General features: G+C 48.1%; 10 protein-coding genes across 10 annotated transcripts; 6 read left to right on the top strand and 4 right to left on the bottom strand.

Moving 5' to 3' along the window:
- Window positions 1–24: 24 nt before the first annotated feature.
- N7495_004996 (uncharacterized protein) lies at window positions 25–1,138 on the bottom strand (the record flags this gene model as incomplete). Its single annotated transcript, XM_057207647.1, has 4 exons — window positions 25–425; window positions 477–564; window positions 636–699; window positions 756–1,138. 4 exons carry the CDS (start codon window positions 1,136–1,138, stop codon window positions 25–27), a joined length of 936 nt encoding a protein of 311 aa, XP_057061421.1.
- A 350-nt stretch (window positions 1,139–1,488) lies between these two features.
- N7495_004995 (uncharacterized protein) lies at window positions 1,489–2,885 on the bottom strand (the record flags this gene model as incomplete). The annotated part of the gene is made up of 4 exons (XM_057207646.1): window positions 1,489–2,371; window positions 2,434–2,561; window positions 2,619–2,719; window positions 2,783–2,885. The coding sequence occupies 4 exons, from the start codon at window positions 2,883–2,885 to the stop codon at window positions 1,489–1,491; spliced, it is 1,215 nt and encodes a 404-aa protein (XP_057061420.1).
- A 257-nt stretch (window positions 2,886–3,142) lies between these two features.
- On the bottom strand, window positions 3,143–5,742 carry N7495_004994 (calpain-like protease PalBory; the record flags this gene model as incomplete). Its single annotated transcript, XM_057207645.1, has 3 exons — window positions 3,143–5,035; window positions 5,095–5,323; window positions 5,375–5,742. Coding segments are annotated over 3 exons (2,490 nt in total), but the record flags the coding sequence as incomplete, so codon positions are not given.
- Window positions 5,743–6,287: 545 nt separating this feature from the next.
- N7495_004993 (putative peroxisomal carrier protein) lies at window positions 6,288–8,703 on the top strand (the record flags this gene model as incomplete). Its single annotated transcript, XM_057207644.1, has 6 exons — window positions 6,288–6,391; window positions 6,453–6,997; window positions 7,053–7,290; window positions 7,345–7,464; window positions 7,858–8,191; window positions 8,260–8,703. The coding sequence occupies 6 exons, from the start codon at window positions 6,288–6,290 to the stop codon at window positions 8,701–8,703; spliced, it is 1,785 nt and encodes a 594-aa protein (XP_057061418.1).
- Window positions 8,704–8,980: 277 nt separating this feature from the next.
- Window positions 8,981–9,788, bottom strand: N7495_004992 (adenylate kinase ADK2; the record flags this gene model as incomplete). The annotated part of the gene is made up of 2 exons (XM_057207643.1): window positions 8,981–9,546; window positions 9,617–9,788. The coding sequence occupies 2 exons, from the start codon at window positions 9,786–9,788 to the stop codon at window positions 8,981–8,983; spliced, it is 738 nt and encodes a 245-aa protein (XP_057061417.1).
- A 637-nt stretch (window positions 9,789–10,425) lies between these two features.
- On the top strand, window positions 10,426–12,047 carry N7495_004991 (DNA primase subunit PRI2; the record flags this gene model as incomplete). The annotated part of the gene is made up of 3 exons (XM_057207642.1): window positions 10,426–10,615; window positions 10,668–11,218; window positions 11,286–12,047. The coding sequence occupies 3 exons, from the start codon at window positions 10,426–10,428 to the stop codon at window positions 12,045–12,047; spliced, it is 1,503 nt and encodes a 500-aa protein (XP_057061416.1).
- A 662-nt stretch (window positions 12,048–12,709) lies between these two features.
- sec23 (GTPase-activating protein SEC23) lies at window positions 12,710–15,354 on the top strand (the record flags this gene model as incomplete). Its single annotated transcript, XM_057207641.1, has 7 exons — window positions 12,710–12,802; window positions 12,863–12,993; window positions 13,046–13,340; window positions 13,399–13,875; window positions 13,926–15,023; window positions 15,086–15,279; window positions 15,330–15,354. 7 exons carry the CDS (start codon window positions 12,710–12,712, stop codon window positions 15,352–15,354), a joined length of 2,313 nt encoding a protein of 770 aa, XP_057061415.1.
- Window positions 15,355–16,073: 719 nt separating this feature from the next.
- Window positions 16,074–16,679, top strand: N7495_004989 (60S ribosomal protein uL11; the record flags this gene model as incomplete). The annotated part of the gene is made up of 3 exons (XM_057207640.1): window positions 16,074–16,077; window positions 16,132–16,611; window positions 16,666–16,679. The coding sequence occupies 3 exons, from the start codon at window positions 16,074–16,076 to the stop codon at window positions 16,677–16,679; spliced, it is 498 nt and encodes a 165-aa protein (XP_057061414.1).
- Window positions 16,680–17,315: 636 nt separating this feature from the next.
- Window positions 17,316–17,779, top strand: N7495_004988 (uncharacterized protein; the record flags this gene model as incomplete). The annotated part of the gene is made up of 3 exons (XM_057207639.1): window positions 17,316–17,390; window positions 17,501–17,532; window positions 17,632–17,779. The coding sequence occupies 3 exons, from the start codon at window positions 17,316–17,318 to the stop codon at window positions 17,777–17,779; spliced, it is 255 nt and encodes an 84-aa protein (XP_057061413.1).
- A 1,674-nt stretch (window positions 17,780–19,453) lies between these two features.
- On the top strand, window positions 19,454–24,456 carry N7495_004987 (uncharacterized protein; the record flags this gene model as incomplete). Its single annotated transcript, XM_057207638.1, has 3 exons — window positions 19,454–21,096; window positions 21,163–23,773; window positions 23,827–24,456. 3 exons carry the CDS (start codon window positions 19,454–19,456, stop codon window positions 24,454–24,456), a joined length of 4,884 nt encoding a protein of 1,627 aa, XP_057061412.1.
- Window positions 24,457–24,727: the final 271 nt, after the last annotated feature.

Raw genomic sequence — 24,727 nt, 5'->3', positions numbered from 1 at the left:
CTCACGAGTTAGACATGGTGAAATTCACTCCATGTTCTGATATTCCTCTTCCATCTTGAGAACGACGTGAATTTCAAACTCAAAAACGTTCAGCTTTCCCGAATTTTGGGCCTTCCAAGCGCACTCCAAACGATCGGTCAGAGCCTGCCAGTCGGTAGCGCTGTTGGGGCGAACCACAAAGTGGACACCCGACCACATCAGGTAAACAACAGCGTAGCGAGACTTCAGCGAGGGCATTTCTGCGTGAATCTGCATGTGGACATCGGCATTGTCTGATATGCCGCAGTACTCCTCCATCTTACGAATGAAGTAGTTGGCGGAATGAAAAAAGTCGAATGGAACGCACACGCGGTCGGTGAGCCCATGTTCTTCGCAGACGATGAAGAAAGTCGATTGGATTTGATCCTGGCCAGTGACAATGGTCACTGATAATTACAGGTTAGTCAATCTTTGTCAATCCAGAGAACAAGTCGTACCATCTGGCTCCGCGTTCTCGCTTTTAATGCCTTGAGGTTGACTACTGGAAGCATCGGCCAACGGAATAGACTGCATCGCCGCCGCCATCTAAAATTGTGCGCATCAGTATATCTAGTACCTTGTCATGTTGATTAAATGAGTCCACTCGAAGATCTTACGCTGGCTCGGCGCATGCGGTCAAGGGCACGACCTCTGATCATATTCATGAGAACCAAATTCATCCTGGCTATCATCAGTAGGAATATTCTTTGAAAAAAAGACAATGGAGAACGACGTACTCATAGCCATCATCGGGGAAACGAAGAGCTCTTCCAGAGCTCACGACCTCGGGGGCCAAGTACGAAGTACGGCTCTGTTCAGTTCCCCAGAAATCTGGGCCAGCCTGGTTCAAGAAACTCTGTGAGATCGTACGAACCAACGCATCATTGTGTGATACCTCCTCCCAGGTAGAGGAGTCCTCGACAAGACGATAGAGGCGTTTGCAGAAGATTCTCCAGCCGTGGTCCTTGAGCTGAAAGTACGCACGAAACTTCGCCAAAGAGCTGCTCGGATTGAGCTCATGGTCATCGATGTGACTGGCGGGTCTTTTTCCAAGTTTGGTGGATTCATAGGATTCACTCATGGGATGATCATTGGAATCGGGGGGCTCGTGGTAATCCATATTGATGGATTGCAGTAAAATAATATTAATAGGAGCGGGGTGAAGAAATGAAACAGGAAGAAGGATGAGATTTGACGAAGACGTGAATAGAAGGGATTTGTTTGTTGGGATAGAAAACCAACAACGCTCTCAAAAAAAAAAAAAAAAAAACAGACAGAAACCGAAACACACAGCACCTCCAACTTTCACACTGTATTTGGTATTTTAAAGGACCATCATATTCTGCCGCTCTATTATCTCAATATATTGCTAGATTTTTGAATAGGGGCCTCGAATCAATTTAATTATTTAGAGATATGGTTAAAAGGAGCTAATCGTAAAATAAAAATGATTCATGTATATTGACACTATCACTCCGCCCCCAGGTATCTCAGAGAGTTTCGTAATTCCTTTACTGCAGTATCGACATCATCAAATGCCAGCGCAGAAACTGCCCAACGAGCATGCTTCTGTGCCAGAGAGATAGATTGATCGTCAATGGAACGCGATGGCTGAGTTGAAGCACTCGGGACAGGGGCAGCCGGGGGAGAGGTAGGAGTAAATGAAGGAATCCCAGCAGCTGCTGGTGGCGGGATAAAAGCACTCGCAGTTGGTGTATCATAGAATGAGGCAGGATTAGGAGTTGTAACTGATGGGCTAGCAGGCGGAGGGAAGGACTGAAAGGTGTCAGAAGGGGGCAGAGAGTGAGTAGAGCGAGTGTTGGGTTGTCCAGGGGCATCTGGCAATGTTGGAACTGTAGATCCACCTATGGTGCCGGGAGTTGAAGGAAGCTCGAGGTCCCCAGGCTGTGGCAGGTCGATGTCCATCTGCCGTCCAGGGGTACCAGGCGCATTTTGAGGGACAGAAGGAATCTCAAAAGGGGCACGCGGAAGCGAAGAATCTCTCGACGGATGAAGAGACTCATCGAGAGTAGATTGATGAGCCATATGGTGTCCAAGTCGATCAGCCTCATCGGGAATCTCCTCCACAGATGCCTGTCGGGGCTTTGATGCCTGCTCTGCCACTGATTCATCGAATGCTTGAACATCTGAATCACCAACTGGGACTTCTTCCTCCTCCTTTGGTGCAGGGTTGGAATCATTGGGGTCTTCTCCAGCTTTGATTGCCTTGACAATTCGAACTGCATGATATTTGGCAAACTTGATTCTTCCTGCAATTTCAGTGTCAATATCTCCCCAGATTGCACATAGTTCAAGAAATGTGGATGCTGCTTGAAATGTGTCTGCTGTTTGCCTAGAGAAAGGAAGATGATAAGTTTATTTTGTTATAGCCTGAGGTCGAGGACTCGAGCTTACTTGGTCACTTTATTGGCAGTCATAGCAGCCTCAGCGCGGTTAAAGACTTCCAGTCCGAATTGTTCCACATATGCATTTGCCGCGACATTGTCCGTTACAGTCTCATTGTCTGGATTCTCACTTTTGAACTATTTCACAATCATCAGTTATCGGACCTAGACAGCAGGGCGGGGTATGCGACAAACCTGTTCAAGCTTGTCCACCAGGTTGGTTGTGTATAGCTTGATCTCATCACTTGAACTGTGTAGACCTCTTTCAATAATTTGGTTCACAATATGGAAATTACCTGCGTTAGTGATTGTATTAGCTCGTGCCTCCTATCGCGTCAACGCGGGGGACGACCACTCACACCAATAGGCGACTATTGGCTTCGCTGTCTCGACCTGCGCTGCCCTCAGGGCAAAGCGACCAATGTCAATCGATCGTAGCACTGCTGGAATATTACTCGCCATTGTCAATATTTGGAGGAAGTCGGTGATTTCGCGAGATAAATGACGTGGCAGGACAATGCAATCCTACCGCCTGCACTGTGGAGATAGATAGCCTTATCTAATTCTATACAGAAATACTGAGCTCTATAACTCGACAAAATCGGGAACAAGTAGCTTTTTATTACCTCTGACTACATTAGTTATCATCGGAAACCGTAGAAAATAAATTCATGATCTGTTACGGGGTTTGTAATCATGTTATTCTATGGACACATCCATTATTGGTCTTCTACCACCCAATCGCCGATCTCCACACGTTCCTCGGCCATAGCTTCAACCTCGAAATGATCTTCAACTTGCCCGCCAGGACCTCCAATGCGTTCTATCACGATCCAAGCCTGTTTATGTGACCCGTCAAAAGGGTATAAATCAAAACCGTCCACGCGAACACCTGATGCAACATCGCAATGCGTTCCATCTTCAGAAACAGCCAGTAGCTCTTTGTATGGGCCCTGGCCCCGCTCAATCGTCATCAGCACAGGTGAAGGAGCAACGAGGCGAACGCCAATCCGCGAGGCTTTACTTCTGGCAACCAGTTTGACCTGCGTGAGTCGAGACACATTTAGAGAAGCCAGCATCCGGTCTTGACCTGGTAGGAGCTTGCCGACGCGGGATTTTGTAACTAAACGGCCCGCAGATTCCGGCGCCAATTGTTGTACCACGCTTGGAATGGTGGAAGATATCCAAAGTGTGAAGCGACCAAGTTGATTTGTCGCGAAAGTTGAGCAGACGATCGTGTACACGCCCTTGTCGAGGGATCTGGTCTCGGCTAGTGCACAACCCCGACGGTAGTCACCACTATCTGCAATGATATTTCGACTTCGCACTCTTGAGATGCGCTCGCCATTGGACCAAAACAGCTTGATGTGGGTTGCCAGCTCAGAGTCATCGGTCTCAAGGAGAATCGAAAGGTCAGTCTTCTCGGAAAGTTGAAGGCGAAATTGTGGGTTGGAAGAGTATTGGGGAGATTCTGCATTGCCCCCGGCAGTCAGGGCTGTCCAGGAGCCTTTTGCTTTATTGAAGCAGAGATACTTGTCTGTTGAAGGAGCTAGTGAGACGGGGGATGTCGAGATCGCGGAGAGGGTAAAATTTTGGCTACATGATGGTAGTGATTGTTCTGATACCACAACCGTGTAGGTGGTTCTAGGAGGCATATCGAGCCTCATAAGAGTGTTCGGTGAGTCCACATAGGGACCACGATTGAGAGCCCTATCACTCAGGAAGACCCTTTTACCATCTGCCTTGAATATGTAAATGCTTATGAAGCCAAGACTCTCGCCAGAGGGCTCATGACTCTTCAGGAAATGATGATGATCTGTCTTGAAATGCTTGCCAAGTAGCAACCATACTATTCCTCCTGTCTTACTGTATACGGAGAATTGCGGGTTCTTAATGAAACATCCGTTGATGATCCGACCATTTGAGAGATCCCAGGTGAAATGAACATCCTCTCGATACTTGAACAGGCTCGGGTTCCAGTTAAGGTAAAGATTTTCGAAATGTTGCAAAACCTGTTCGCAACCCATCCAAAACATCCCTGGAGAGAGGACTGATGATTCAGTGGGCCCAGGTTGATTGATCTGTATTGTCGGCTCTGCCCCAGCCCAAGGGTTCTTCAACAGAAACTGGCGACGCCCCTGTACTTCTTTCATATCTAGAATTGCATAATCATGCTCACTCACCAGGCTTAGTCCTTCCTCTTCCCGCTCAGTTAACTTTCCCGTTCCTATGGTCAGCAACACGTCGCCCCGGGAAAATGATTGGTATAGACGGCCCCAAATCTCGTCGGAAGTCGAATCATCGTTGTGTAGGAAGACTTGCTCGGGAATCCAACTAGTCAGTACCCACAAATCTGTCCCTGAATTACTTCCCGGGAAGTCGTAGCTGCCACGCAATTTCAAATATGCCTTCTCCACCAGAGCAGGCCACAGATGATTTGGATTATCTCGGTCAACCACATGAAGCGATCGATCTGTTCTAGAGGATGGAAGTCGGTCGTCAATGACTACCTTTCGAAAACAGCCGTTGAAGTAGAAGGAAAAGATATATTTTCCCGACGAAGATATGCTTGGCTCACAACTCTTAGAGGGAAACATCGTTGGTGATGCAAGCTGTTTTATAGGTCAGCTCATGCACTGCATTACTTTCAAGTTATTTTCAGTGAACGTACATTGCCCAGACCGCGCTCAAAGCGGGATCTTATAGCGCAAAGACTAGCAACCACCGAGCAGTCTGTCAACAAGTCTTGTACAAAATCGGTGGTGCCTGCCACCGAAATAACAGGTTCAATCGCTTGTAATAATTCATGTCCATTCATTGTGCGCAAAAGCTCCGCGGGCCGTTTCCATCCTGCAAAAATTGAACCCTGGAATTCAGAAATATGCAAGTCTGGAGCATCCCTAGACTCAAGTCAGAACCCAGAATGAAACGATTGCAAAGCCTCTACATACGTGAAAGGCTGGCCGTCGCGGGTCACGAACTCCGCAGGGGTAGGTTCGCGATCCCATGGGGGGAAGATGAAACCATTGAGCTTCGACCCTTCATAGATGATAATTTCTTCCCGAGTGGTGGGTTTTCGTCTGGATGTCGGGGGTCGGACTTCCAGACTAGGAGCTTGCAGCCGGGCGACCGACTGCCAATCTTTGGCGGCCTTTATTCTCTCTCCACGGGTTAAGAGGTCTTTGCACTTCGAGTCTAGGTCTTTTTTCTCTTCGGGGGATGCCAGACACAATGCTTTCATGTATTGCTCAGCGGCATTGATGGCGGCATCGAGTGCCGCTTTCTGAGATGTCGCAGTAGCTATGTCCCCTTCGGCTCTCTAACCATTAGTTAGCAAGTGAATTTTAGAGAGATTTTGTATCAGTATACTGTACCCGTGCTTGAGAAACATGTTGCATATACCTAGATGACATTTTGCTGGGAGCTTCAGCCAAGTGGAAGAAAAGTCAAGTGGTTAAATCTCACCCCGCATAATGGGGTAGACGAATGAATGCACTAGTCACCACTTCAGAGCATCGATACTTCATGACGATGTGGGAGATGAATAAAATGATATTAAGATGAACTAATTACATACTGTAATCTAAATACCATTACATCGCTTCTTTCAAATCTTCATTATTGCCCTATGAACATCGAAGTGCTTACCTAATACCATCATGGACCTCGGCTCCCACGCGCCGAGGCCGTTTTATCTGATCTCTGATCTCCGATCTCGTGTGGACTGCTGGACCTCTTAACTTCTCATCCTATCCAATCTACTCTCAATTTACGCTTGAAATCTTCATTCTGTTCCTATGCCCCTGTTTTGCAGATTTGTTCCTACTACTTCTACATTTTCCAAGTGAATTCGGTCCAATAACAATGGCCGGGCAATCTAAGCCTGTTCGTCTCTCTCCATGGGGCAGCGCTGTTGCCGGTGCAACGGGTGCAGTTTTGGCCAATGCCATGGTCTATCCACTTGACTTGTGAGGAACAGATCTATCATTCAACATCATGGTGTCACTCACTGATACTTTGTTCCTACAGGGTCAAGACAAAATTACAAGTCCAGGTGAAGCAAACCAAAGTCACCCAGGGAGTAGAAGAAGAACCACATTATGAATCGACTTTTCATGCCATAAACAAGATCATTGAGTCTGAGGGTGTGAGTGGTCTGTATTCCGGAATAACAGGTGCTCTCCTAGGAGTCGCCTCAACCAATTTTGCATATTTCTATTGGTACAGCATCATTCGTACCTTATACATGGTCACCAAAAAGCCAACGAACACTCCCGGAACGGCTATCGAGCTCAGCCTTGGCGCTGTCTCCGGTGCTGTCGCCCAGTTATTTACAATTCCGGTTGCTGTCATCACGACCCGGCAACAGACACAACCCAAGGGCGAACGAAAGGGTTTGATAGAGACGGGTCGAGAGGTAGTTGATAGTGAGGACGGCTGGTCCGGTCTATGGCGAGGCTTGAAGGCCAGCTTGATCCTGGTAGTCAACCCGGCTATTACCTACGGCGCATACCAGCGCCTGAAGGAGGTATTCTTCCCTGGCAAGAACAGCCTTAAGCCATGGGAGGCTTTCTGTGAGTATTATTTGCACATTATTGTCATTTTATTCTCTGTTGATAAATCAATTAGTTCTGGGTGCCATGTCCAAGGCACTAGCTACAATTGCAACCCAACCTCTCATCGTCGCCAAGGTCAGTCTTCAGTCCCGCCCGCCGCCAAGTCGACAGGGCAAGCCTTTCAAGACTTTCAGTGAAGTGATGAAGTACATTATCGACAATGAAGGTGTTCTTTCACTTTTCAAAGGCATTGGGCCGCAGATTGTCAAGGGCCTTTTGGTACAGGGTCTGTTGATGATGACAAAAGAGAGGTTTGTTAATTCTCGGAACCCTCAAATCCAAAATTACTTCTAACTATCTCTTAGGATGGAACTTCTCTTCATTGTCTTCTTTGCATATCTCCGTCGGATCAAAAAAGAAAGGCTACAAAAGATTGTGCATGCTGCTGCTTCCAAGGCGAAGTCAAGCCTACCACCGACATTAAAGTAAACTGATTAGTGTTAACAACACCTTTGATTCCTATCTTCTTTGTTCCGTTTTATTTTTGGCCCGTGATGTGGTGGTACCAGTTAGACTGTTTGCGATTTTATTTCCACCTGTAGACATATTCAGTCAGTTTAAGTCCAAATGTTATTGATATCTATACTTTCTCGATTTCATTGGGAACTTAATTCCCCACTTCAGCGGTCAACGAGGCGGTAGTTTTCCTCGCGGCAGAATCTTGCTTTATATAACCGCCAACATCCCCGACTTGTGTCTTCGGCCTCTTCTTATTCGTCTATTAATAAAATAAAGGAGTGGAGCGTCATGCGATGGCCATCATGGATATCCGAATCGACCAATGGCGATAAAGATAAAATTAAGACCAATTACCAAAGCTCGAACCCCGGCCCCGCATCGCCAACAAACAAATTTGACTTAATCGATTGGACTGCTTTCACAGAAACCCGAACCCTTGTTTCAACTGTCATCCTCACAAGCGGCATACTATTTGCAATTCGTTTTCACCGTCAATATCTACGCCGGGTCAAAGATGCGCCTAGTATATCTGCCTCCTGGCTTCGACGCCGCTCGATCTTTGGCCAAGTCACCAGTGTTGGGGATGGAGATAATTTCAGAATATACCATACGCCCGGTGGAAGGCTTGCAGGATGGGGCTGGCTCCCATGGAAGAAGGTCCCTACCAATAAAAAAGACCTAAAAGATAAAACTGTTCGTTTCGCCCGCAGCTCGTTGATACCCCGCTGTCTCTCTTCTATGCTAAATTACTATGCCTCCAGATCCACATTCGTCTTGCTGGAGTAGATGCGCCTGAAATGGCTCACTTCGGTCGTCCTGAACAACCTTTTGCCCGTGAAGCTCATATTTGGCTGACCTCATATCTCATGAACAGGCGAGTTCGCGCCTCTGTCTATCGACAGGACCAATACAATCGTGTTGTAGCGAGTGTGTCAGTTCGGCGCGCGTGGGACTTTCCGCCATTTCGTCGCAGAGATGTTTCATTTGAAATGCTGAGGCTTGGCATGGCAACAGTCTACGAAGCTAAATTTGGTTCAGAGTTCGGCGGCGAGAAGATGGAAAAGAAGTATCGTCTTGCGGAATCGCGGGCCAAGCGTTGGTCTAAGGGACTGTGGAAAGATTGCCGCCGCGTTGGGTCCGATTGGGAGACACCTAGGGAATATAAGACCCGTATGGCTTCAGGTGATGTTACAGCAAAGAAGTGACGAATTTACTTGCTCGGCATTGGTAGCATTTTGGCGATTTGTTATTTTGCATATATGCATGGAATTATACTTACGACATATTACATTATTTATGAGAGCCCTGTCCGAAATGTATGAATATTTTATACAATCAAGGACGACTATATATATGTTAAATCTGAGAGGTGAATGATAAAGAAATACTGAAAAGGCTATAGACAACCCTTCTCTTTGAAGCAGGTCTATTTGAATCGCCACTAAGAATATGCTTGCATATAGGAATCGATCTATTTACCTCTCAGCAAAATCGTCGCTCAAACTCCGCGAATAGCTGAGGTGTAATCTCGTCGCTGCTGTTTCCATTCACACGCCACAGGCAGCCAACGCGATCATAATGCTCCAGCAGAGCCTTGCTGGTCTCATCGAACTTACTCAATCGCTGCTTCCAGGTATCGATGGAGTCGTCTTGTCGCTGTGTCAATGGCTCGCCCGTGACGTCGTCCTTGCCGGGAACTTTTGGCGGTTGGAAGTCTGTATTATACACGCGTCCTGATGGCTCATGGACCCAGCGAGATGCGATACGCTTGAGAATAACTGATGGGGGGGTATTGAGGTGAACGACGAAGTTGACGGGGACTAAAGTGTCGAGGCTCGTGGCTTGAGAGGCGGTACGAGGGAACCCGTCTAGGATGAAGGATGCAGAGGATGATAATGTTGAGGATGAGTTGGAGGATAGTGGTAAAGATTCGGTCTTTTCTGAGGAAAGCAGCCAGCCCCTGGAATTTAATTCGGAGGAGATCAAGCTGAGGATCATCGAGTCCGGGACAAGATTGCCAGACTGCATTGCGGTCTGGGCTTCAAGACCTGTTGTCGCGCATAAGTATCCTGGCCTCCAGATTGTATACAGGAAAGGATGGCGATGCACTCAACTTACCTAGCGGTGTCCGTCGGCGCACATTCTCTCTCAATAGATCACCGGAGCTAATCGAGGCCAACTGTGGAAACCGAGACAACAATCGCTCCGATTGTGTACCTTTGCCTACTCCGGGCGCACCAATGAGAATAATGCGAGCGGCTCTCTGAAGCTGCTTTGTAGCGCTTGACATGGTGAAGCAAATCCGCGTTGATGCTAGCAATGGAGCTAGTCGTATACAAAATTAATATAAGCTCTTGTAAGGGACTCCTGTTACTGGAAATCTGGCGGAGAACAGGATGGGAATTGTTCTTAAACCCACAAGAATGGAAAAGCAAAAGTATTTCTGGTAATACTTTTCACACACAAGTGTCGAGGTTAAATAGTAAATAAGCGCGACGGGTCTTACGCATATGCCCACCGGGGATCTGTGGGGTTTGCGGGTGGAGTTCTGTCCTCGGCTGTCGGTGCGGCTCAAATCAATGAGCCGAGGATAAAGAAATCAATCGTAAGTGGCGAAGTACTCCGTACGACTCTTAGGATTAGTTTTCTACACCGGCTTTTCTCGGATTTGTAGATAGAAGGGAATTCGTCAGCATTCACATGGCAGTCGCGGCTATACAAGCTGCCGAATTCGGTATGGCATAGTGGCCTTGTTTATGAGGCAATAATTATCACGTGTAGATAGCATTGATTGACCGCCTTACGATAGTCACGTTCGAAAGAGGCGCGTCGCGTAATTTCACTAGGTGATTAAGAGCGACGTCCATCTATCAACTTCGGCTACACGATAACTCGCAACGTGACTGCAAGCTACAAAAACACGCACCATGATTCGACAGGATGCCCATCGTATCGATCCCAAGCGTAGGCCGGCCATCGATCCAAGGAAGAGGCAGTTCGCCGCGCCAGCCTTCAAGCAGCAGGATTACCCGTACCGTCTAAATTTGTACGATACGCCGCCAACAGCCGAAATAACTCTGGAACAATTTGAGCAGTGGGCAATTGACCGTCTCAAGGGTATGCAAACCAGAAATACTATTCTATAGTCCGCTACTAACACTTCAGAAAGTCTTGGCCGAGATCGAAGCATGCTCCTACCGCAATAAGTCTCCCGCAGAGACTGCATCACATATTACTCCTCTTTTACAGAAATTCTTGCCTCTTTCTTCGAACACGTCATCTCCAAATGGAGCTGCCGATCCCCGTTTGAAACTTGAACGTCAAAAAGACCACTACTCCCACTTTATCCTACGCCTGGCCTTCTCCGCCACGGAAGACCTCCGTAGACGATTTGCACGCTCTGAGACTATGCTTTTCCGCTTTCGTTTCCAACAGGATGACTCGAGAGAGCGACGTGCGTTTATCGACAGTTTGAGTCTAGACTGGGAACCGGTTAGCGCGGAAGAGCGAAATGAGGTTGCCGAGGGACTTATGAGCTCTACGCCTGGCTTGCGGCGATTGGATGAGGAGACCTGGTTTAAAGTGGACTGGGAAACTGTCCCCGAGCTTGTTGAGCGACGAATAGTTTTTCTCAAGAAGGGCAAAGCTTATGTTCCTGGAAGAGAACAGCTGAGCATGATCATGGCAGAGTTCACAGCACGCCTAGAACGTGCTCTCGAGGTTCGTCTCACGTATATCTTGTTCTTGCAGAGAACATTGTCTAACTTGTATTTTTTTTTCAAAATAGCTCACAGCCCGAGCCCTGCCACGATTGGATGAGGATGATCGTCTGACTCCGATTTTGAACCATCTCTCTAAGAACTTCGGCAGTGCCGAGTCGGTGTACTCTGAAGGTGAAGGACATGTTGATGGAGCAGCGATCACAGCCGGTTCTGTCGACAATCTCTCCCAGCACTTCCCACTTTGTATGCGTAGCCTACATATGAACCTTCGCAAGAACAACCACCTGAAGCACTTCGGCCGTCTCCAATACACTCTTTTCCTGAAGGGAATCGGCCTCTCGCTGGAAGAATGTATAATCTTCTGGCGTCAGTCTTTCAAGGGAAAGACGGATGACGAGTTCAACTCCCAATACAAGTATAATATTCGCCACTCCTACGGAGATGTCGGTGGTGATGTGAACCGTCGCGGTCGAGGGTATCCACCATACTCGTGCCAGAAGATCTTAGGTGACAACAATGTCGGCATTGGCCAGACACATGGATGTCCCTACCGTCATTACGCTGTCGACAACTTGGTTGGTCTACTCCAGTCCACTGGTGTCCATGACAAGGAAATACTGCGGGGGGTGCGTGAGGATGTGGGCAAGCAAAGGTATCACATTGCCTGTAATCGTGTCTTCGAATGGTCGCACAAGACCGAGATTAAGAAGGTCAAGGAAGATGGAACATGGACACAGGCAGATCTGGATACCATTGTCCATCCCAACACCTACTTCAAGCGCAGTTACTTGCTGAAGCAGCTGGCCAAGGCTCCACAGCGGGAGTGAAGTTCTCTTCTTGGAGCGAAAATTTTTCATGATTTCATGTTGGCCGTTCATCTCGAGGCTTTTCAATTGGCGTTGTGTGTAATATTTACGTTGATTTCTATGGATACAGGTAGACTATGTTATTGAAATATAATAACTATTTCATATTCATAACTATATAATTTGCAACGAGTTTGTGACCACAGCTGATTCCTAATTTATCCGAGAGGATCAGAATGACCTCTCAAAACCAGGTGCCCAGCAACGGGCCAAATCAATCTCCGCGCGACGCGAAAACAATCTTCATCATGGAATGACAGAAGCTTGTCGAAAATGTGAATTTTTTAGACGGCGTGAATAATTAAAAAGGAACGATAGGGGGGCGGCAAGCGGAGCTATTTAAGACTTAGTACTACGGGCGGTCAGAGAGACCATTCCCGTTGCAACCTGGCCTTAGCTGCGGAACCGGAACAATCACACGTAACTCTTACAACTTGTTCGAACGTTTACCTCTACAGTTGTCGTCGCGGACATTGTTTTCTAGTATCTAGGTTATGCCCTGAATTGGCCGATTGATCTAGAAAGTTCACTGGAGTCGTCCGACAGCGAGGTTTACAACACCTTTGTATAACTTATTGCCCCTCTCACCCCTGCGGTCAACACCACGAACCATAATCCTCACCATGGATTACGAGGCGCAGAAGGATTTCTGGACCGACTTGGAGGACCGCGAAGGTGTTAGACTCAGCTGGAACACTTTCCCGAGCTCTCGCATGGTGTGTTTATCTGAAATAGGTCACCAACATTGCCTTGTTACCCACTAACCCCGGATTTAGGAAGCGTCCCGGCTTGTTGTCCCCATTGCTGCAAACTACACACCTCTCAAGGAGAAGCCGGACTCTCCATTGCTTCAATATGAGCCTGTCACCTGCAAAGCGCCATGCCGATCTGTTCTCAATCCTTACTGGTATGTATCGCCTTTTTGTCGATTCACGGAGTGAGGTTAACAATTGACCTAGCAACGTCGATCCTCGCGCAAAGATCTGGATTTGCCCCTTCTGCTTGAGCCGCAATTTGCTTCCTGCTCATTACAAAGACATCACCGAGGACACAATACCCCCCGAGCTTCACCCGAGCAACAGCACGATCGAGTACCGATTGGCACGACCCGCCCCGGCTCCCCCAATCTTTGTCTATGTCGTCGATACTTGCCAGGAGGAGGATAGTCTTCAGGCCCTTAAGGACTCGCTTATCATGAGCTTGTCCCTACTACCACCCAATGCGCTCGTTGGTCTAATCACCTATGGCACCATGGTAGGCATCAATCCTTTCGGTTGAAAGAAAGCAATTTGAAATTAACCAATAATTGCAGGCTCAAGTTCATGAGATCGGCTATGGCGAATGCGCGAAGTCCTATGTGTTTCGCGGCAACAAGGACTATACTGCCAAACAAGTCCAGGAAATGCTGGGTCTTTCCCACGTCGTGCGCCCCGGCGTCCCTCAACCACAGCAGGCCCGCAACCCTCCCCTTCCTCCCGCGGCACGATTCCTCCTACCCGTCCAGCAGGCCGAGTTCCAGATTACCAATGTTCTCGAGCAATTGCAGCGTGACCCCTGGCCCGTGGCGAACGACAAGCGACCACTTCGATGCACTGGTGTAGCACTTAGTGTTGCCGTTAGTATGCTTGAGACTGCCTTCCTGAATTCCGGTGGTCGTATCATGAACTTTGTCAGCGGCCCCGCCACGGAGGGCCCTGGTCATGTCGTTTCACCCGAGCTGAAGGAGCCTATCCGTTCGCATCACGATATTGATCGTGATAATATCAAGTACTACAAGAAGGCTGTCAAGGTATGTTCCCAATATGAGCTTGGTCTATATTTTCCGACTAACGGGTCTAGTTCTATGATGCCCTTGCCAAACGCGCCGCCAACAACGGTCACATTGTTGATATCTTCGCCGGCTGTCTAGATCAGATCGGTCTTTTGGAAATGAAGAATTTATCCAACCACACCGGCGGTCATATGCTCCTTACAGACAGCTTCACCTCATCTCAATTCAAGCAATCCTTTGTCCGGATCTTCGACAAAGATGAGGATGATAATCTTCTGATGGGATTCAATGCTTCCCTGGAGGTCCTTACGACTAAGGAACTTAAGGTTACTGGTCTTATCGGCCACGCAATTTCACTGAACAAAAAGTCTTCCTCTGTTGGTGAGACTGAATGCGGTATTGGCAATACTTGCGCATGGAAGATGTGCGGCATCGACCCAGCTTCAAGTTACGGTATTTACTTCGAGATTGCCAGCCAGGGTGGCCCCGCTGTACAGCAGCCCGGCCCTCAGCTGGCCAAGATGCAATTCTTGACATACTACCAACACTCCTCCGGGTTTTACCATCTGCGTGTGACCACCGTCGCACGACCACTCAGTGGGCCCGCAGGCGACCCTACACTAGCCCAGTCATTCGACCAAGAGGCCGCTGCTGTGCTCATGGCTCGTATTGCTGTTTTCAAGGCAGAGGTGGACGATGGCCCAGATGTCCTGCGCTGGGTGGACCGAATGCTCATCCGACTTTGCTCCCGCTTTGCCGATTACCGGAAAGACGACCCAACATCATTCCGACTGGAAAAGAACTTCACTCTTTATCCCCAGTTTATGTTCCACTTGCGACGAAGCCAGTTCTTGCAGGTGTTCAACAACTCTCCTGATGAGACTGCCTTCTACCGCCATGTTCTGAATCACGAGGATACGGGCAACTCGCTCGTCATGATCCAGCCCACTCTGGACTCATATTCATTGGAAGTCGAGGGAGGCACTCCTGTGTTGCTGGACTCCGCATCCATTCAACCCGCTCACGTCCTCCTCCTTGATACATTCTTCCACATCCTAATTTTCCACGGCGAAACTATTGCTGAATGGCGGAAAGCCGGTTACCAAGACCAAGAGGGCTATGAAAATCTCAAGGCGCTATTGGAACAGCCCAAAGAGGATGCTAGGGTTCGTTATGATCTCTTTTTCTTTACTTGTTATCACAAAGCTAACCAGCCAAATCAATTTAGGAACTCATTGCCGACCGTTTCCCTCTGCCTCGATTCATCGTTTGTGATGCCGGTGGTTCTCAAGCCCGTTTCCTTCTATCTAAGCTGAACCCGTCAACTACCCACACTAGTGGTGGATACGGCGGCGGCGTTTCATCGCAGACAATCTTCACCGATGATGTCTCGCTAAACACATTCATGGAACACCTAATGAAGTTAGTGACTGACAAACTACATTTTGACCGATGCTAACGCCTTCTGCCAGACTTGCTGTATCCGGTACCAGCTAATTTACAACGCGACAATAGCCATGAGAACAAAAGGGCGGTCTTTGACTCCTCAGGTCTTGTGTAACTTTAGCGGTAATATTTGAAATGTTTATCTTTGATTCAAGCAAAGTGTAGTGGATTGAATGGATTGATACCATTTTCCGATTTGAAGCATCCCGAGGTCACCTGAGCACTAGAAATAACCTTGGGACCTTCCAAAGTTGGAAACTACGGCGTAGATATCCAAGCACGTAAGGTACCTAAGTACCTACCGAAATATACCTAAATAAATAAGTCTTTATTATTTATATACTCCGTATGTATGTATGACTTGACGTTAGACCAACCCGGGAACCGATATACAAGAGGTTTGTTTTAACTACGATGTCTCTTAGTGAGGTAGGTGAGAGAAGGGCCCTATTTTTATTTGTTTATTTTTCGATCAAACGAATGTGAATTTTGTCATCTTTAAATTCCTCGCTCTCTACCTAGGTAAACAGATAAATACTATTTACGTAGTTAGCAATACAATTTCATTGTAAAGTGGGCCCAGAGCGGAGGTCTGGTAGTCGGTCTTGTCATGTGACCCAGCATACCCTGACCTAACGCTAAAAGACGCTCGCTTACGAACAAATGTGGATCCCTGTTAATAACTTTTCTTCGTTGAAATCTTTACTCCTTTCTTCTTCATCCCACCCCTTCGACAACCAAAGGAAGATTGACTACCTTTCGCACTCGCCATGCGTAAGTATCATCTCCTTGGTCAATTTCAAATTGGCGACTAACATTGTAATCTAGCTCCCAAGTTCGATCCCAATGAGGTGAAGATCATTCACCTGCGTGTGACTGGTGGTGAGGTCGGTGCCCAGTCCGCTCTGGCTCCCAAGATCGGTCCCCTTGGTCTGTCCCCCAAGAAGATCGGTGAAGACATTGCCAAGAACACTGGTGACTGGAAGGGTCTCCGTGTGACTGTCCGCCTCACCATCCAGAACCGTCAGGCTGCTGTCTCCGTTGTTCCATCCGCCTCTTCCCTGGTCATCCAGGCCCTTAAGGAGCCTCCCCGTGACCGCAAGAAGGAGAAGAACATCAAGCACTCCAAGTCCATTCCTATTGAGGACATCATCACCATCGCTCGCACCATGCGCTCCCGCTCCATGGCCAAGTCCCTCCAGGGCACCGTTCTCGAGATCCTCGGAACCGCCTTCTCTGTCGGTTGCCAGGTCGATGGCCGTAGCCCCAAGGACGTCAGCGATGATGTCAAGGCTGGCGAGATTGACAGTATGTTTACACTTATTCACATGTTCTAGTAGCAGATTACTAACTTGATAATAGTTCCCGAGGAATAGATTATCCTCTCGAATGGGGGAGGTGGCTGACTTTTTGTAAGATACATGCTTCTTGCGTAACAGCAGAACGTGTCGCACAATACGAATGTTGCCTCAACAAAAAAACAAAACATTTCATGAGTCATGACCTGATACCTTTTATTTTTCCCTACTGCGCTTCCGTTGCGAGAGTTCGAATTAACAATTTGATCATCTCGCACTTTGGTTCCTTGTATTTTTTATCCAAAATTTCCTTGTTCTTCTATGATCCTCCCGTTTCATACCTTCATTGGCGATGAGGATACAGGAAGTCCTACTTGCGTTTCGACGCTGAAGATTTTTCATTTCCGAACCCTTCACAACACTCTGGCCCTTACCGTTCTTTCCTTACGAGGATTGGACTTTATTCCATGTGGTTTAGGCTTATTTTAAGTGAAGGAGAGCAACTGTCCCATTACTCACCGCGGTAGCCTGTGGGATCTGGCCTTGTGTCAGGTCCCAGTGGCTACCATGGTCCATTATTTGGGTCTACATATCGAGATTCAGTATAGTCTCTGGTCTCATTGTAGGTCGTAGAGCATTTATTCTGTGTCAATATCAAGTGAAATTCCGACTTGAGATTTTTTTTTTTCCCTTTTTCCTCCTTATCTAAGCATTATGATTCTCGAATATTTCTGCCAGGTGGCTCAATGCCGGTTTATGGGACAGATCATCCCTGAAACGTTGGATCAGGTACGTATGTGGAGTAACAATGTTTCCAAGAGTTCCAAGGGTTCAGCCTTGAACCTTGAAAGTTGGTCTCATAATCTGACATCGGCTACTTACTCTAAACCTTACTATAGTACCCTCGCCACATTGACATGGGTACTTTGCAGTATGTTTACCCCTCAAGCGGATTTCTTATCCAAAGACAATGGAGACGTTCAAAGTCCTATAAGGATGACCCATACCTATACCAATCATAATCCCGAAGTCCCGACACCCCCATTGCCCCATTGCCATATGGCAAGAAGCTTGTTTGCGCCTTACAAGACACCACTCTCATCTCCCTTCACAATTCCCGAAACACCAAACACGAGCGAGACAACACGACAAACAGCGAGAACCTAGGTAACGGTTGAACATTGAACACGTCTACAGTCTTCCGACTGGAGGCAATTGGATGGATATGAATCCGGCAGATTGTAGCAGAAGTACGAGGTAGAAATCTGGGCCTCTTAGATGCCGGATCGGTCAGCACACCCGAAGGTCCGCTGCAGCTACTGGCGCGCGTTGGTCCTAGCTGCTGGGACCATGCCTTAGCTCTTAGCTCCACACGATGATCGTTGTATCCACGGGCCCACTAAGTTTCCAAGGTTCCAAGGTAGGATGAGGGAAAACTTGAATGTTTCCATACCTTTCCAATGTGAAGGCTGTCAAGATATAAGTCTTTTTTGCTTTTGAAGGGCTTATATCTAGATCAGAAGTCTCGGTACTACCTGGTACCCTACCTATGTAGTATGACCATTTCGGCAGTTTATGGCGCACGGCCCCTGGGGTACTTCCTGTGGTAGTAAGCTAGGTATAGAAAAACCCTGCCCAGGTGGAAGTGGAGGAGTCGGGGGATATCGACTGGACAGATGAGAAAGCTAACGATTTCAAACTGGAGCCAGTTCTACTCAATATCCACTGTACTACCCGATGTCTGGTGAAAGTGTATAGGTTCCAGGTTGCCGTTTGCTCAGGTGATTCCATATTCTACTACCTAGGTAGGTACCTAGCCCTAGTCTATGTCCTGTGATTAGGGAGTCTACCAAGATCCAAGTCCTGCAAGACCCTTGAGGAGAGTGCAGGATATGGCTATTTATAAAGATTCATAAATAAAAGGGAAAATAAAAGGGAGAAATAAATAAAAATATCAATAATCTAATAATCCAATAATCCAAAAAGGGAAAAAGGGAAAAAGCAGAGGCAGAATGGGCTATTTTAACCCCATAATTGGATCGGATAGGAAATGATCGTTGATATAGAGAGGCAAATAGATACATCTGATTCAGTTAATAGTTAGCAAACGCGTGGAAGAGAAGCAGAAAGCAATACACAGATGAAGTATGAAATCACACCGGGGATGACTTGCCCAAATATGGAGCCAATGATCCACTGCAGTCGAAGAGGAGAGTAAGGTGGGTCACCAGGAATGAAGGAGTAGAAAGTAAACACTAGAAGTAGGAAGTAGTTGGAAGATGAGATGAAAGGTAAGAATAATAGAGTGAGGAAGACAAAGGCCCACATCACTTACTTTCCACAATTTCCCCCACTCGGCTTGGCTGGAGGCCCCGTTTTATCCCAATTCTCTCCACTTATACATTTCTGTTTTCTTAAACTGTTTCTTATTTTTCTGTCTCTTTTTCCCCCTTCTTTTTCTCATCTTTATCTTTTTTCAGCCAAGGTTGTCTTTCATTGGTTAATACGGACAACGGCATCGACTAAATCTCTTTAACATACACCCCCCTTCTCCCTTGCTTCTCTTCCCCAGATCCTTTAAAACCACTTGGCCTTTCAACTATTACTCTATCTCTTATATTCTGTGAGAGAAAGGCTGGATGTTCTCGCCTTCCTCATCCTCTATCTTCAGTCCGGCGCAAATAGACCCATAATGCGGTGTCGAAAACGATTCAAGGAGGATGCTTGCTTAATGTCCACTTAATTCTCATCTATCCATCGCTCTTGTCTTGACTTCTTGATCAAGCCCACGATCGCTACATACCCCCTTCAGAACGGTCTTCACAAGAAGACCGCACGGTGTTCAAGGCGATATGTTCCCGACCCTCACGCCATTTCCTCCGGATCAGCCGCACCAACACTATCCCGCTCATGACGTCTTGAACCAGACTCCGTACGACTTGAATGACCCAACTTTCCTTTCTCGTAACGACCCTACCCAATCATTTCCGAATCCATCCCGATCGCGCCTTCAACTGCCACATCCCGTACAACTTCTTGACCCTCGTGGAGGCTCAACCTCGATCCCTATCAACAATGCGACTGCAGAACACGCTCTACGAAGGAAGACTCCGAATGGAACATTGGCTGCCGGTTACGATGGTACCCCTGTGGATACTACAATACAACCGGCGACAAAACACCTCCTCGTATCTCCTATCGACTCGGGCATGTATCTATCGACACAGGCAGGCCGGCCGATGGAGAACTGGCACCAGCCAACGTTCGATACTACCAGCTCAAAACACATGAACTTCCCGCCAGTGTTCAAAAACGATGGAACTAATGCTTTGGCTGCGGGAGAGGTTGTTCAAGATGTGAATGGCACCAGCTGGGTTCGCACTGTCAATTACCCTCTAGGAATGGACTCTGTCTTGAATCAGAACATCTCCATGCAGGCGCATCAGCGGGTTCTTTTCCATAATGGTGCTTATATTCCCACTGTGCTTCCTGCCACTCTACAGCCTTGCGATGGACCGACCGCTTCAGCGGGCTCTGGCCCATTTGGACCGTATTGGCCCGATGGAGCGTATATACCTTATCGCCCAGTAGCCTTTCGTGACGCGCGTTTTGAATCTCCTATCCCGGCAGCTCAGCCATTTTTCGATGCCAATCAACGGGCTTTCAACCAACCTCACATTTCACTGGACAGTCGCCTGGATACCGAGATATGGACCCAAGGGCACCCAGGTATCTCACAAACCGAATCTGGCAAGACTTATTTTCCTCCTCGTCACTCTGATCAATTACCCTTCCATACTCGCATAAATCGACTTGCTTCATCTTACTCATCTAACCCTCATATCAATGAGCCCATTTCCTGGGCAGGTCACCCATATGGGCCTGGCTTCCAACCTTCAGGGTCTTCAGTAGTAGCTAATGTGGAGTTTAAGGAGAAAATATTGTCCTGGGCCCATGGCGTATACGTTGATTTACTGGCAACTATCCACCAAGCTCGCCGCAACAGCATGTCCAATGGACCGGATGGTCAAAATCCAAGATTTTTAAAGCCCAGCATCTACCCAAAGCCACCTCGACAACCAGGTCTGGATTTCTCACACACTGCTCCCAACATGCCCCGCCACAACAGCTACCCGTCCATTGATTTACAGCGCCAAAAGGTTGGCATTTCGTCAAACATCAGGATGAACGACTCATTTGATCACCAAAGTGACGTCTACGCCAAACGCCCTACTCTAAACCAGCTTTCTCATCATCACCGAGGGTCGGATTCTCAAATTCGTACTGGCCGCATCTCTCACCCCAGATCCATCTTCAATGAAGGTTCTCCCGTCGCCAGCGCTGTGTCTGCTTTGGAAATGCTATCCCACTTGTGCATGGAAAGTCGATGGGAGTGGGTTGACGGCATTCTCCTGGGAGGCTGCTTGGCGTATGGACTGGGTGACTACCATAAAGCTATGCGGTGGTATTCTCGAATTATTGCTAGAGACTCAACGTAAGTATGAAAGACAATTTGATTTCTATTTTGCTTGCATACGGTTGATAAACTGACTAAATTCAGACATGTGGAGGCTATATCTAACCTTGCCGCAACTTTATTGGCGCTTGACCGTCGTGAGGAGGCCTTACAAAATTGGCTCCGTGCCGTCAAACTACGTCCCAGCTTCTTTGAAGCCGTGGAGCATCTGATTGGGCTTCTGTGTAGCAGTCATCGTGGCAAAGAGGCCGTCAGTATCATTGATTTCGTCCAGACTTCTCTCCGTCATCCCAAAGACGGGGATTGCTTCAAGACCGATGAGCATGCTAGTGAGCCAGAGAGTGACGCTGAGAGCAACGTGTCTGATGTGTGCATGTATGACAATGCGTCTTTTGATTATGAGGACGATTTGCGGCGGGGTCCGAACTTGAACCTCGGATCGCCTGAAGCCACTACTAAATCTGCCGGATATGCGACCAGTGGCTATTCTGTCCCGGGCTCAGACAATGGCAGGATTCTGGCCCTAGTTCATGCCAAGGGGAATATGCTATACGCTCTCGGTGAAAACACTGCCGCTGCCGCTGCATTTGAGGATGCTGTTTTGATTGCGGCTGGGAGGAGGCAGCATGGGATGCAAGGTCTCATGAAGCAGATATTTGCGGCTTTCTCCCATGCCTCTGGTAACGCATACCACTCTGGCAACTTGAACGAGAGCATCCTCTTATATCCGGATAGAGCGCTGCAGACTTCGAAACTGGTCTTCCGAGACAATGGTACGCCTCCAGGGCTTAAGTACGTGGTGGAAGGAACTCCCCGAAACGCGGCAATCTCGACCACCAGCAATTCCCTCCTTTCTCTAGCAAAGATATATCAAGATGGAATGTCAACTGTTTCCTCTGGGTCAGGGGCACCGCGATCTTCACCTGGCGTTCGGGATATTCTGGCCCTCTACTACCTTTCTTTGTCTCTGCAGCCAAGTCCGTCCACGGCAAACAACGTTGGTATTCTGCTTGCTGGCATTCAGAATAACCCACCCGCCAGAGGATTGGTACGTTCGAACGGAGAAAGCCAACATCCTGAAATTCCGGGTGTTGTACCTGGCAGTGGGATCTCGTTGGCCCTTGCGTACTACAATTACGGTCTACATCTTGACTCTCGGCACGCCCACCTGTATACCAATCTTGGTAGTCTACTCAAAGATATTGGACAACTTCAGGCCGCTATCAAGATGTACGAGCAGGCCGTTCAGTGCGATGGTAATTTCGACATCGCTCTGGCAAACCTGGCCAATGCCGTAAAAGACGCTGGCAAGGTCAACGATGCTATCACCTATTACAAGCGCGCTGTCAGAGTGAATCCGGAATTCGCCGAGGCCGTTTGTGGCCTCGCCAACGCTCTGAACTCTGTCTGCAATTGGGCCGGTCGGGGAGGCATCACGAATGGTCGTGGCTTCCGCGATCGGTGGCACGTGGACGACAATGGGATGCTTCGGGATTCTCAAAGCAATGACAGTGATGCCGGCTGGATTAAACGCGTTGTGAACATAGTTGACCGTCAACTTCGCGAAGGAGAATACTGGGGTCGCGGGCTCTTGACTGCAAATACGGCTGAACAGTTGTGTGCCCAGCTGGCTCCCGCACTGGGGACTGAGACCTTTGGCCCTAATGGCCAGATGGCCCTGACCAAAGTTCTTCAGTTATGGGCAGGAAAGAAGTGGGAAGGCTCTCGTATTGTTCGACTGGTCGAGCGTGCCAATCGATCACTTACATGGCAGTGGTACCAAGACCGCTACGTTCACAGGAAGGAGTACCCTACCTCCAAGTATCGTCGCCCCCAGCTTCCTGCCTCTCTCACCGCGCCAAATGCCCCGACAGTTCTTCCCTTCCACACCTTCACATGTCCCTTATCCGCCAAGCAGATCCGCCAAATCTCTCAGCGAAATGGCCTGCGGATATCTTGTTCGACTCTTCGGGCACCCTGGCTGCCAAGTACAGTATATCGCCCGCCAGCACCGCCAAATCCTTGTCTTCGAATTGGCTATGTGTCTTCGGATTTCAACAATCATCCTTTGGCACACCTCATGCAATCGGTCTTTGGATTGCACAACCCGAACCGGGCCATGGCCTACTGCTATGCCACCACTGGAAGCGACAAATCTATACATAGACAACAGATAGAGAAGGAAGCACCAGTCTTTCACGATGCCAGTGCATGGTCCGTTGAGCGACTGGTCCAACAGATTGTAGATGACGGTATACACATCTTAATCAATCTAAATGGCTACACTCGTGGCGCTCGCAACGAAGTCTTTGCAGCTCGTCCAGCGCCTATCCACATGTCATTCATGGGATTCGCCGGCACCCTTGGTGCAGAGTGGTGTGATTACATACTAGCGGATCAAATTTCGATTCCTCAGGAAACTCTGAGCCCCTTGCAGCGTACTTCGCGCATTGAAAATCGGGTCTTCGAAGATGATAACGGCGAGGATCTTGAAAATTGGGTCTACGGTGAGAAGATCGTGTTCACTCGTGATACTTTTTTCTGCTGCGATCACCGCCAGAGCGCCCCCGACGCGGGAGAACGACTCAATTCATGGGATGAGGAGCAACTTCACCGTTGGAGAATGAGAAAAGAACTTTTCCCCAAACTCAGTGACGATACTATTATTTTGGGCAACTTCAATCAGCTTTATAAGGTGACAATTTTTTTCCTCTCCTACTTTATGCTCTCAATAACTGACTTTTTTAGATTGAACCAACTATATTTCGAACATGGTTGCGCATTTTGGCGCACATCCCAAACGCTGTTCTCTGGCTACTGCGATTCCCCGAGACAGGTGAACAGAACCTGCGGGACATTGCCAAAGCCTGGGCGGGCGATGAAACAGCATCACGAATAATTTTCACCGACGTCGCTCCAAAGAACACACATATCGCTCGAGCAAAGGTGTTGGATTTGTTCCTTGACACGCCCGAGTGTAACGCGCACACGACGGCCACTGATGTTCTCTGGAGCGGCACTCCGCTACTCACACTTCCACGCTACAGTTACAAGATGTGCTCACGAATGGCGAGCAGCATCCTCTCGAGCGCACTACCAAGCTCCGAGGCCGGCCAACAGGCTCGAAAAGAACTGATTGCCTCATCGGACGAAGATTACGAAAACAAAGCTATCCGGCTCTGCATGGACTTGCAGTATGTACCTGGTGGCGAAGGGCGGGCCAGCGGCCGCCTAGCCGAGATGCGACAGATGTTATTTCTGCATCGATACAAGAACAAACTCTTTGACACGGCGCGCTGGGTGCACAATCTGGAAGATGCTTACGACGCGGTGTGGGCGCAATGGGTCAATGGCGAAGAAGGCGATATCTGGTTATGATGTGCACAGCGATATTATACCCCTTGAGCGTTTTGTATTCAATATTTATTGATATTATTTGATTTAACTGATGATTTATTTCTGCATTTGTGGGTTGGTTTTAAGGGGCTATGAAATTCGGTTATAGATTTTCGTCAATCGACTCCCTGGTGAGGAGATTCTTTCTGTTCTTGGCAAGGACTTTGAAGATCTAGAAGCATTATCCACACCGTTTATTATGTACCATTCACCTATTTCCCCACTTCCTATCACGCAACCTTGGAAGCGATGG

Source organism: Penicillium taxi (genome assembly GCF_028828555.1).
Source record: "Penicillium taxi strain IBT 34144 chromosome Unknown utg000004l_segment0_segment0, whole genome shotgun sequence".
Classification (NCBI taxonomy): Eukaryota; Fungi; Ascomycota; class Eurotiomycetes; order Eurotiales; family Aspergillaceae; genus Penicillium; species Penicillium taxi.
This window is presented reverse-complemented; position numbering and strand designations above follow the sequence as displayed.